General features: G+C 51.4%; 1 protein-coding gene across 1 annotated transcript; it reads right to left on the bottom strand.

Moving 5' to 3' along the window:
* Positions 1 to 5,828: 5,828 nt before the first annotated feature.
* LOC138845284 (large ribosomal subunit protein uL23-like) lies at positions 5,829 to 10,448 on the bottom strand. The gene is made up of 2 exons (XM_070057140.1): positions 10,222 to 10,448; positions 5,829 to 5,964 (listed from the first exon to the last, which is right to left on the bottom strand). The coding sequence occupies exons 1-2, from the start codon at positions 10,446 to 10,448 to the stop codon at positions 5,829 to 5,831; spliced, it is 363 nt and encodes a 120-aa protein (XP_069913241.1).
* Between the last annotated feature and the right edge of the window lie 1,568 nt (positions 10,449 to 12,016).

Below are 12,016 nucleotides of genomic sequence, written 5' to 3'. Positions count from 1 at the left end.
CGGCCCCAATATATCTATTTCTTTTTAAAGGTACATTTATATATTTATTTATTTGAAAGGCAGAGAGAGAGAGAAAAACACAGAGAGATCTTCTGTTCACTCCCCAAATGCCCTTAACAGTCAGGTCTGGGTCAGGAAAAGCCAGGAACCTGAAGCCCAATCTGAGTCTCCCACATGGGTGGCAGGGACCCAAGTTCTTGACCCATCACCTGCTGCCTCATAGGATGTGCATTAGCAGGAAGCTGGATCAGAAAGGGAGGAGCCAGGACTTGAACTCAGGCAGTCTGATATGGGATGTGGTCATCCCAAGTGGTGTGTGGTAACTACAAGAATAATTAAGCATGACTTGTCAAATTAAAAAAAAAAAAAACTTTTTTTCCTTATCTTTTTTTAAAAGATTTGTTTGAGAGGCAGAATTATAGACACAGAGAAGGAGAGACAGGAAGAGATGGCCTCCATCTGCTGGTTCACTCCCCAAATGGCTGCTATGGCCAGAGCTGGGCCAATCTGAAACCAGGAACCAAGAGCGTCTTCTGTTCTCCCACGCAGGTGCAGGGGACCTAGGACCTGGGCCATCTTCCACTGCTTTCCCAGGCCATTAGCAGGGAGCTGGATTGGAAGTGGAGCAGCCGGGACTCGCGGTGCAGACAGACTCTTAACCTACCCGGCACAGCATCGGCCCTGATGGGTTTTTTTTTCTAAACCTCTTTGCAGTTTGGGGAGTGGTCACAGCTATGAGTTGTCCAGAGCCACCCAATTCAATAACCCCTGAAAGCCTTTTCCCGTATATGATTACTTTCATAACCTTCTGGTTAAGAACACGGATTTGGGGGTCAGGCCTGGATTTCAGTCCCAATTCTACACTTCCTTAGCTGTGACCTGGGGAGAGTTACTTGCCTCGTCTGATCCTCGGTTTCCTTATTCATAAAACAGAAGTAAATACAGACCCTCTCCCACTGCACGGGTTAGGCTGTGAATGCATGTGAAGTGCCCGGAGCAGGTGTGCGATGCACAGTGCGTCACCATGGTTGTCGTGATCACCCCTGGGGAGACCAGCCCATCCCCATGGGCCAGGACTGTCCTGTATGTCACAGAACGTCCCCAAGTCTGAGAAACCCAGGCAGCAGGTCATCCTAAACCTTACTGTCAGGTATGGTGATGAAGGAATCGTGTTTTTCCGCCATCAAAACCACTTTCCTCAGTTTCTGCCTTGATTAATTCAACTTCTGCAGAAATCACAAAACACAGGTGTTTTTCACCAACATGGAATCCATGCTTGTGTCTCATTCCAGCCGAGTGCCCCTCCCCGGGGCTGGTACACATTCTTTGGCCATCAGAGCATAATCTTGGATTTCCTCTGGTTTCCACCGGAGCCAAGATCAAAGGGCCCATCCCCACGAAGCGGGGGTGTTGGGAGAGGAGGGGTGGGGGTGAGGGTCAGAACCAGGCTAGGCCAAAACACAAGGCAGAGACTCCCGGACACTGGCAACTGGGACTATTTTGCTTCTAGGATAAAAGAAACCCACAGAGCAGTCTCCCCGGGATTAACCTGCTAGAATGTGGAGGAGCAATCTCCCTCCCCCACTCCTTCTAACAATAGGCGTGTGTTGCACCAGATCCCTGGGAGGTGGCGCAGAATCCATTCCTCGCAGCCTGCTCTGCCGAGGGGTGTAGCCCACTGTGACTCCACAAGGGCCAGAGTGCCAGGCCCTGGCTGATGGGAGGGGGCGATAGAGGGTGTTATTTGTGTTGGAGAAATCAAACCTTGCATTTGATGGTGCCTCAGAGAGAGGCCTGGATGGAAACAACACAAAGTTCTCACGGTCCCATTCACGGAGTAGCTGCATCCTCCAGCTGTCCGCCTCTCCCAGGGCCTCACAGAGCAATTCCAGTGGCTGTGTGTCACTCACAGAGACACGCACATGTGCCCCCGTGCAGCCATCTCTACAGGGACCATTTCTCCCTCTGTGAGACCCGATGAATATTGATGGTAGTCTCGCGCATGCAGTGAGCGAACCTTCCTTCTAGTCCCTGCTCTGGGAGAAGTGGGGCCCAGCGCACAGGCTCGCCTGAAAGGATGGACTGAGAGCACGCTGTCTTGCTCCTGCCGCCTGGGTGTCCCCCAGTCTTTCCCTCGGAGTGAGGTGGTGGCGAGGAGTTGGCCAGCGAGGAAGACGGGAGGTGACGGGCTAACCCCCCGTTGTTTCGGCTTCTCCTGCAACCCTTCCCCCTCCTCTGGTGTCAGTCCTTAACTTTGGGAAAAGCAAATCCAGGATTGGATAAAGTGTGGCCAGGCAAGGTGTTCCATTCTCCCCCCAGAGGGCAAAGAATGGGCAAGTGACCCAAGTCCTTCGTGCTGATGTGAAGTTCTCGGGCGGGAATCTGGATGTGGGACAGGTGTTGTGAAGACTGAAAATGTTAGCAGAGGAAGCGCCCTAAGATGGGCCACCAAACCGTGAACTCAGGCTACTTTTGTACATGAAGTTTTGTGGGGAGGCACTCGTGAGCATCTGTGTGCCTGTTGTCTGTGCTGCAGTGACAACATGGAGCAGTTACTGAAGAGATTGTACACCCGCTCAGAACAGGTGTGCTCACCCTTGCCCTAAAGGGATTGCCCACTACTTCCTGCTACTTGGACCCCAGGACCTTGCCTGTTTCCTGCCCATGTCAAAGCGTAGTTCCTCCAGGTTGTCTTGGATTCTGTGAGCAACTCCATATTTTCCTGAGAAATTCCTTGCCTGCTTAAGTTAGCATGAGTTAGTTTCTGGCTTTATAATCAATGAAGTCTAACTGTTTAGCAGTTAAGCAATTTATGCATTTATGCATAGTGCATAATAATTCCATGGCAAATAGCCGTGAGGTCTCTAGGCCATCTCCAAAAAGAAAGATGTTCAATCCCTGTTTCTAATTTTAAAAACCATTTATGGAAGTAAGTGTTTGAACTTATTTTTATGTCTGGCCACATGTGACCATGTAGTGTGGCACAGAGGGGTCAGCAGGCATATCTGTGTGGAGCAGCACGGGTATGGCAAAGAAACCATTGCATGGTACACTCTAGCTCTCACCCTACACAGGATTTTTTAAAGTTGAAGCCCATGGTGACAACTAGGATGACCAACTCTCCTGGTTTACCCAGAGCAGAGGGTTTCCTGGGCCGGAGGAGTATACAGAATGAAGGATTTCCAGTTGGTGCTTTTTCATAGATTTATTTATTCATTTGAAATCAGAGTGACACATACAGGGAAAGGCAGAGTCAGAGAGAGGCAGAGAGAGGAGAGAGGTCTTCCACCCCCTGGTTCACTCCTCAAATGGCCGCAACGACTAGGAATGGGCCAGGCTGAAGCCAGGAGCTCCATCCAGATCTCCCATGGGGGTGCAGGGACCCAAGGACTTGGGCCATCCTCTGCTCTCAGGTGCACCAGCAGGGGCGCAATCATAAGTGGAGCAGCTGGGGCTTGAGCTGGCATCCGTATGGGATGCTGGTGCTGCAGAAGGTGGGAGTTTTACCTGGTGCACCACAACGTCAGCCCCAATTTTCAGTTTTAAAACTGGGATGGTTAGAGCCGGCGCTGTGGCACAGAGTGTTAAAAAGCCTTGCCCTGCAGCACTGGCATCCCATATGGGTGTCGGTTCAAGTCTCGGCTGCTCCATTTCTCATCCAGCTCTCTGCTTATGGCCTGGGAAAGCAGTAGAGGATGGCCCGAGTTCTTAGGTCCCTGCATTTGCATGGGAGACCCGGAAGAAACTCCTGGTTCCTGGCTTTGGATCAGCTCAGCTCTGGCTGTTGTGGTCATTTGGGGAGTGAACTTGCAGATGGAAAGACATCTCCCTCTCTCTGTTTCTACCTCTCTCTGTAACTCTTTCAAAGAAATAAAATAAATCTTAAAAAAAAAAAAAAAGGGGGGGGGTGGAAACATCATCATCTTCAGACAGTGCAGGATTGACATGAAATATACTTGCATGTCATTATTAAAATCAAATTTGATTAAATTTCTTTTAAATTCACATTGCGAATTTGTTTATATTTGCAATACTTTGTTTTGTTTCTGTTTATTTTTTTTTTTTTTAAGTTTGAGAGGCAGAAAGAGAGAGAGCACAGACAGGGCTCCCATCCACTGTTTCACTCCCCAAATACCCATAAGGGCTGGGACTGGACATTGAATCCCCGTCTCCCAGGTTGCAAGGACCCAAGTAGTTGAAGCTGGAATTGGGAACAGAGCCCGCCAATGTGGCGTCTGAGTTGCTAGGCCAAAGGGCTGCTCCCATTTTAAGTTCTTCAAATGTTCAGAGAATTTTAAAGGCGACTGTGAGATTTTTGTGTTTTGCTGATGAGGACACACATTGGCTGTGTTTAGGGGGTCCTGTGTTACAATGGAAATAGTTACAGGGTTGGCTCTTGACTCCGTGGGGTACACATTCAGTAAGGAAGCCGGGCTCGGGGTCCACATCCTGCCTCTGGGAGAGCTAGATTTTGACAGCGAACACCACTCCTGAGTGTAAGTTGCCACACAAATGCAATATGCTTGTAATTATTGGTGGAAGGAAAAGAGTGCGATCCCAGATAATTTCTGAAACCCGGGCCAACACTAGAGCCCCGTTGGTGCCGGTGATTTCAGAATGAATCCAGTGCCGATGCTTGTGCGAAGGAAGGAGACTGATCCTCGGGATTTGCAGAGTTCTGGAAAATACCTTCGGTGATGAAAAACATCTATTTGGATTAGGCAGCCCCCAGTAAGTAGGCGGATTATCCAGCTTCCTTCTTTCAGAACTGACGGGACTTGTTAGACCACTTCATAGCTGTCAGGAAGGAAGGCGGCTGCGTGTTAAATCTAGCGCAAATATGAAAGCCGCTGTGGGAAGACGGCTTCTTTCTGTGAGTGTGTGGAACATGGCCTGGGAGTGCCAAGGTAGGGGAGGGACACGGGGTAGATGGTGCTAGAGATGGAGAAACCCCCAAATTACTTCTGAATGACCCCCAATCAGCTAACGGTCTGGGTAGAAAAAATATGAAAGGGGGATGGGCTTTTGGTGCAGTGGTTAGGATGCTGCTTGGGACCCCCACATCCCCGCGTCAGAGTGCCTGGGTTCAAGTCTCAGCTCTGGTTTCCATGTCAACTTCCTGCTAATGTGCTGTACCCTTGGAGGCAGCAGGTGATGGCTCAACTACTCGGGACCCTGCCACCCACATAGACTTCAGCTTCACCCAGTCCTGGTTGTTGTGTGCATCTGGGGAGTGAATCAGCAGATGGAAGGTCTCGCCCTCTGTCTCTCCCTCTGTCTCTCTGCCTTTCAAATAAATGAACAATTTTCTTAAAAAAAAAAAAAAAGTAAGTCTTATAAAAAACAGATGCGGAGAAGAAATTTGAAAATAATTTTCTCCCTTCATCTTTCCAATGCTAATACAAATAGAAATTCTCTAAACCACAGCTGTGTCGTAAATCTGAGACTTTTTAGTGTAGACCAGGAGAAGCACCTGGCTCCTGCCATTGGATCAGCGCGGTGCGCCGGCCGCGGCAGCCATTGGAGGGTGAACCAACGGCAAAGGAAGACCTTTCTTTCTGTCTTTCTCTCTGTCCACTCTGCCTGTCAAAAAAAAAAAAAAAAAAAAAAAAAAAAAAAGAAAGAAAGAAAGAAAGAAATCAGTCCCATTGCCAGATCTTTGTATTTCATTTTATGCATTTGAACGCACTGAGAAGGGGATATGCAACGTTTTATTTTATGCATTCTGAGAGGGGTCCAGTGGCTCCAGCACACTGCCAGGGGTTCAGTCCCTGGAGCGGGGTGCTGGAAGCTGCCTGATGGCCCTGCCCAGCCCCCCAGCCCTTCGCTTAAGCCCCAGGGAACTCTGTAGGAACAGAGACAAACTTCAGATACAGCTTCAGCTCCAGCGTGACGAAGGAGTGTTTCAGCAGCTTGTAACGAGGTAGAAACTTACCTGTTCTCATGTGCCTTGGAGGCCAAGAACTGGAAATTAATAAAAATGAAACTGGCCGGGTTTACTTTTAGCGTAGTTATATCACCTTTTGGATACTAGTTTTAGAAAAGCAGTCAGGATGTCTTTTTTTACATAGGCAGTAAAGCTTCCTGTGTGAAGCATCACAGAGTACAGATGGTAAAAAGGAGAAAGCTGCAGCCTTCCTTAACCAGTTGAAGTCCTGCTGCCTTCTCCAGAGACGTTTGCAAAACGTGATCCAGAACCATCCACTCAGGTGTGAAAAGATTGATAGCGTTTGTTAAGTGAGAGACAGAATAGTACATGAAATACTTTTTTAAAAGTATGTATGAGGGGGCTGGCGCCGCGGCTCACTAGGCTAATCCTCCGCCTTGCGGCGCTGGCACACCAGGTTCTAGTCCCGGTCGGGGCGCCGGATTCTGTCCCGGTTGCCCCTCTTCCAGGCCAGCTCTCTGCTGTGGCCCGGGAGGGCAGTGTAGGATGGCCCAAGTGCTTGGGCCCTGCACCCCATGGGAGACCAGGAGAAGCACCTGGCTCCTGCCTTTGGATCAGCGCCGTGTGCCGGCCGCGGCGGCCATTGGAGGGTGAACCAACGGCAAAAGGAAGACCTTTCTCTCTCTCTCACTATCCACTCTGCCTGTCAAAAAAAAAAAAAAAAAAGTATGAGGGTACTTTTTGAGGAAAATACAACTAAAAGATACGTTTATTTTGGTGCAAAAACAACAGTTTGACAGAAAGATACATTTATTTTGGTTACACAGAGCACCTATTTGGATTGCAGAGGTCCATGTATGTGTGGTTTGAAATCTGCACTTGGTTTTTCATGGTACACCTTTTTCATGGACTTTCTGAACTATACCCCCAGAAGGCTGCACACTGCACAGGCGCTGGGGTTCGCAGTTTGTGATTATGTGTTACTGTTGTTCAGTACCAGTTCTGTGAAAGGAAAGGAAATCCTTCAAGGAAGAGTGCAGTGTTGATGCTAGGATTAGCAGCTTCAGGGTGTCCCGGGCGTATCCTGTGGCAGCTATGGAGATAGCTCTGAGCGTCAGGGGGCAGTGCCTGGAGGGGCCAGCTGGGCACCCCGTTGGGCTCAGGGCTCCAGGCTTCAGCTTTGCAGGTTTGGTGGTGCTGTTTGGTTTTTGTGCTCGGAAGAGATCTGTCTGTGAGTAAGTGGCTAAAGTTAGAGGGGGCAAATGCGTACACCATAATTCAGATGCTTTGAGTTAAGATACTTATACCTACCTGCCTTGCAAGGGAGAGGAGGCACTTAAAACGCTCAGCAGAGCACATGGCGCTTGGGACGCCCTCGGGGAAGGGGCCTCTCTTGCCGTGAGGCCTCCTGAGGTTTATCTGCCCAGGAGTGCTACAGTGCAGGATGCTGAACGCCCCTCCAAAGACCCGAGCGTCCAAGGTTTGGTCCCCAGAATCTTACATTAATGGTTCTAAGAGGGTGGGGACTTAATCCAGTGGTGGTGTTTGGAGGTAGGCCTTTGGGAAGTGATTGGATTGCATTGGGTCAAGAGGCTGGAGTGCCGTGCTTGTTAGTGGAGAACACATAGACACGTGCGCTCCCTCTTACCACCTTGGGCTCTGCCAACAGGAATGCCATCGCCAGGGATGGACACTGGGCCTAGCGGGTAAGACACTGCTTGGGACGTCCCATATCAGAGTACCTGGGTTTGAGTTCCAGTTCTGCTCCTGGTTCCAGTCTCCTTCTAAAGCCTACTGTAAGAGGCAGCAGAGGAGAGCTCAAGTGTGGATGATCCCTACTACCCGCATGAGACGCACATAAGTCCCTGACTCCTGGGCCTTTGGGGAGTGAACCAGTGGATTAGAACTCTCTCTCTCTCTCTCTCTCTTTCATCTCTCTCTCTCTCCCTTCCTCCCTCCCTCTCCCCATTTCTGTGTCTCTCAAGGAAATAAATAACCTAAAACAGGGTGCCTTCACCAGAGGCCAGACCCTTGGGGCCTGCCCGACAGTGTCCATGAACCCCCACGCTGTGAGCTGAATAGGCTCCTTCTTTGTAAAGGGAGCGCCTCACACAGTTCACCGCAGCAGTGAAAAGATGATTAACACGGAGAGACCAGGCTGATAGGCAGCCATGAGCAACCACGGAGGGCTCCCCGAGTGCTGCACACCCTGCTGTGTGCTCTTAGTGCCTCTCATTTCATCTCCGTACCCCCAGCACACAGCAGGTGCTGTCACCCCCACGTTACTTATCTCAGTCGGAGCCCGGATTTGAACGCCAGTCAGCTGCCTCTTCACCAGCATCGCCTTGGAGGATGACTTGTTGAGCATGCGCTGGAAAAACGGGTGTTGTTTGGTCTTCGTGGTAGCGTCTTGCAGCTGTGGATGCCAGACAGTTCCACATCCACTGTCCACATGTGGCTCTGGCACCCAACTCTCTGCCTCTCGGTTTCTAATGGAGGTAATAGTAAGTGCCTAACTCCTAGAGTTGTTGTAAGAATTCAATGCTTTGAAAATGCTGTCCGGCGCTAAGTATTCAGTTAACGTGGGCCTGTGATTCTGTGACTGTGACTGGTTGTTGATCTGTCTCCGAGCTCTTCTCCAGCTGTAAGTCTGGGCCCCTTGTCCCCTTGTCCCCTGTGTCGTGCTGAAGTCACAGTGACCAGATGCCTCTCTGGGCTCACCTTGTGGAGGCCTTAGCCACACTCTCCCAGTTCTGAGTATTTCCTCTCTTTGGGTAGAGTTATAGCCAGTGTAAACTTCCTCTGTGGCACCTCCAGTTGCGTTGGATCTCCTTGAGGTGAACGCCTTCCCCGCCCCCACCCCTGCCCCAGGTCACCCACATTGAATTGTGAGTGTTCAGATGCTCATTCCTAACAACTGGACCCAACCGCGTTTCATTCTCAGCTCTTGGCTGCCAGCCTGTTATCCTGTCCCCACATCCCAGGGCTCCCCAGGGAGCTCTGACTTCCCAGCTTGCAAGCGAAGTCTGTGGGGTCTGCTCCATGGCTACAGAGCAGCCGGCACTCTGAGCTAAGCCCACCACGTTCGGGCAGGAGCAGGGGCTGGCGAGCGGAGGAAACCCTGTCTCTGGGCAGCTGGAAGCAGGCTGTGTGCATCGGAAGCTGCCCTCAGATGCGGCACTCGGCCGAGCACGGCTCCCTCCACACATCTGCAGAAGTAGCTGAGCTGCGGGCCGAGTGTGGTTTTGCTCAGGCTTGTTGGGGCTGAAAGGGGCTGGAGGAGCTGCCAGTCCCTTCCCTCAGCCGGGCCTTGCAGTGGGCGGTGGAAGGGGGCAAGGGTGGAGGGCGCGGAGCTCCAGGCCCTGCACTTTTCACTCCAAGACAACGGACTTCTTGTCATTCTTTAGTATGGAGAGAGGTGCTGTGGGAAAGGCCCTTGCCACGGGAGCCTTCCTCCACATCCGTCCTTCTGAACAAAGCATGCTGTCCGCCCCTCCCAGCGCACCCCCCGGGGACCTCTGCAGGCCACCACGTTTGCCCTCGCGTGGTCTCGGCCTTTCTTTTTCCTTCCATCAGTCAATTTTGATTGGAACTTTATATCCGAGAAATCATAGACTCAGTGTCTTAACACACATTAAAATAAGCACATCTGCATTAAATACTGGAGACGGTTTCCCCTGTGCGGCTCCCACCAGCGGCATCCAGCCCACACCACAGGGAGGTCCCTAACTCTTGTTCCACTGGCAGGCCCTGCCCTGGGAGTGTAAGCTCCATGTTGAGCTGGGATTTCCTTCTGGTCTGGTGGACAGGAGCCCGGGCTCTTTTGGATCCATGAGGAAAACAGGGTGAGGATTCTAATCAGCTCTCCTCCCTGGGTGAGGACGTGGCCAGACCAGGCCCTGGGGAGGGAGCGGCCTAGGCTGGAGGCGGCTACCAAGATGGAAAGGACCCGCCCGGTGGAGAAAGGCTGGAGTCAGCTTGTCGCAAGAGTGATTGATGGATAGGGAGCTGCCCTTTTCACGGAAGATTTGAGGCAGAGGCTGGATGGGGGCTGTGTGGGTCCCATCTCTGTCATGCACTGCTGTGTAACCTTGGGCACACCTCTCGCCTTCCTGAACCTCAGTTACTCTCAGCAAAGGGGCGCCTGGCCCTCGGTCACAGCTGTCTTACCTGTGGGCCAGGCTGTGGTGAGGATGGCGCGAGGAGAGGAAAGTGTTGCTGCTCTGCACACTCTAGGGCAGGTGCCCAAGCTCTGGGTGTATTTGGCGATAACCCTGGAGAGCGTAAAAACAAAACCCAGCAGTGCTCTAAGACCCAAACCCAGAGATTCTTACTGAAGTGGGCTCGGGTGGGCCTGGATCTGGTGCTTGTTGGCCTTGACATCCACAAGGGACACAAGTGTGTTGCTGTCCTCTGTGTTCTTCATAGCAGACTCAGTGGCCAGGGGGAACTTGATGGTGGCACAGTGGTCATGCTTCTTTCTCCTGGGGGCGCCCTTCCCAGGATATTGGGGCTGCCGCTGGAGGCATAGTGCCTTGGGACGCTGGAACGTGGGAGACATGTGGATCTTCGTGTGTGTGTGTGTGTGTGTGTGTGTGGACGCCTTTCAGCATGGCCTTCTCAGCCTTCAAAGCCTTGGCTTTGGCTTCAGCTTTGGGAGGGGCAGAAGCTTCCTTCTCCGCCTTCGGCACCATCTTGTTAAATTCTTTTTTTCTTTTTTTAAGATTTATTTATTTATTTATTTGAAAGTCAGAGTTACACAGAAAGAGAAGGAGAGACAGAGAAAGAGAGAGAGAGAGAGAGAGGTCTTCCATCTGCTGGTTCACTCCCCAATTGGCCGCAACAGCGGGAGCTGGGCTGATCCAAAGCCAGGAGCTTCTTCCAGGTCTCCCACTCAGGTCCAAGGGCCCAAGGACTTGGGCCATCTTCTACTGCTTTCCCAGGCCACAGGAGAGAGCTGGATTGGAAGTGGCGTAGTTGGGACTCGAACCTGTGCCCATATGGGATGCTGGCACAGCAGATGGCGGCTTTACCTGCTACACCACAGGGCCATCCCTGAAACACAGAATTCTTAAATTGTGGCCCATGGAGCATCAGCATCAGCACCACTGGGAGCTTGTTGGAAATGGGAACTCCTAAGGTCAAGCCCGACCTACTGAGAAGGCTCTCTGGGGACCGGAGGCTTGAGTACAGCCTGGATGACAAGGAGGCAGCCAAGGGGAGATGAGTGGCTGCTGTCTTTGGGCAGAGGTTGGAGCAAGGCAAAATGACCCACCCAGGACGCTGGATTTGGCAAATTGAAGTGCAGAACACCCACTTACGCCTACATTTCCACTAACGGGTCATTTTCAGTCTAAGTATATTCCAGATCATGCATCAATGTGCTCAGACTAAAAATTTTGTGTGTGATTTAGTTGGTATCGGAATTTAACTGCATCCTATGTTGTTTCGAGATCTGAGAAAGGGCCAAGTCGGGGAGCAGAGCTAGAGGGACACAGGAGGGCGCATGGTGACGGGGGCAGTCGGCGGCCGTTGGGGAGAGGGGCGTGGGAGGAGGGGTGGGAGAGAGAGCAGGGCCCAAATCTTGGGCTACACAAAAGCAAGTTTTAAAAAGGAAGATGGTCGCCAAAGGATTGCACTGCCCGCGCCCGCTTCTTCCCCTCAGTGAAGTCATAGGCTTTACCTTCCTGCAACCCTATGTTTTCTGGGAAGGGCTTGGAAGATGAACAATTGTCTGGGCTCTTATGCCTGGGTGGGGCTTGGGGAGACCTCAGACCACTGGTTGACCTGCCCGAGCATGGCGTGCGGTATATATTGTTTGGTCTGAGCTCTTAAGTGCTCTTTCCCTGTTTGTTTGTTTAATTCCTGGGCTTTTGTATGTGATCCCCTATAAATCTCTCTCTCCTTAAGGACTGTGTTTGACAACTTCATTTCCACCCCAACTGGAGACATTTCCCCTGCTAAGGGTCAAAAGGACTAATTACCCTAGATGGAGTAGTGGAGATACCCTCAGGCTCACACAGGACTGGGAAGGGCACGGTCAGGCTGTGTTAAATAGAAGAATGCAGCCAGGGCACCGCTGAGCACACAGCCCTGCGTCCTCGAAGCCCAGTGTTTCCCTCTTGGAAA

The sequence above is a fragment of the Oryctolagus cuniculus genome, chromosome 15 (assembly GCF_964237555.1).
Source record: "Oryctolagus cuniculus chromosome 15, mOryCun1.1, whole genome shotgun sequence".
NCBI lineage: Eukaryota > Metazoa > Chordata > Mammalia > Lagomorpha > Leporidae > Oryctolagus > Oryctolagus cuniculus.
Note: the sequence above shows the minus strand (reverse complement) of the source record. Positions and strands in the feature narration are given on the sequence as shown.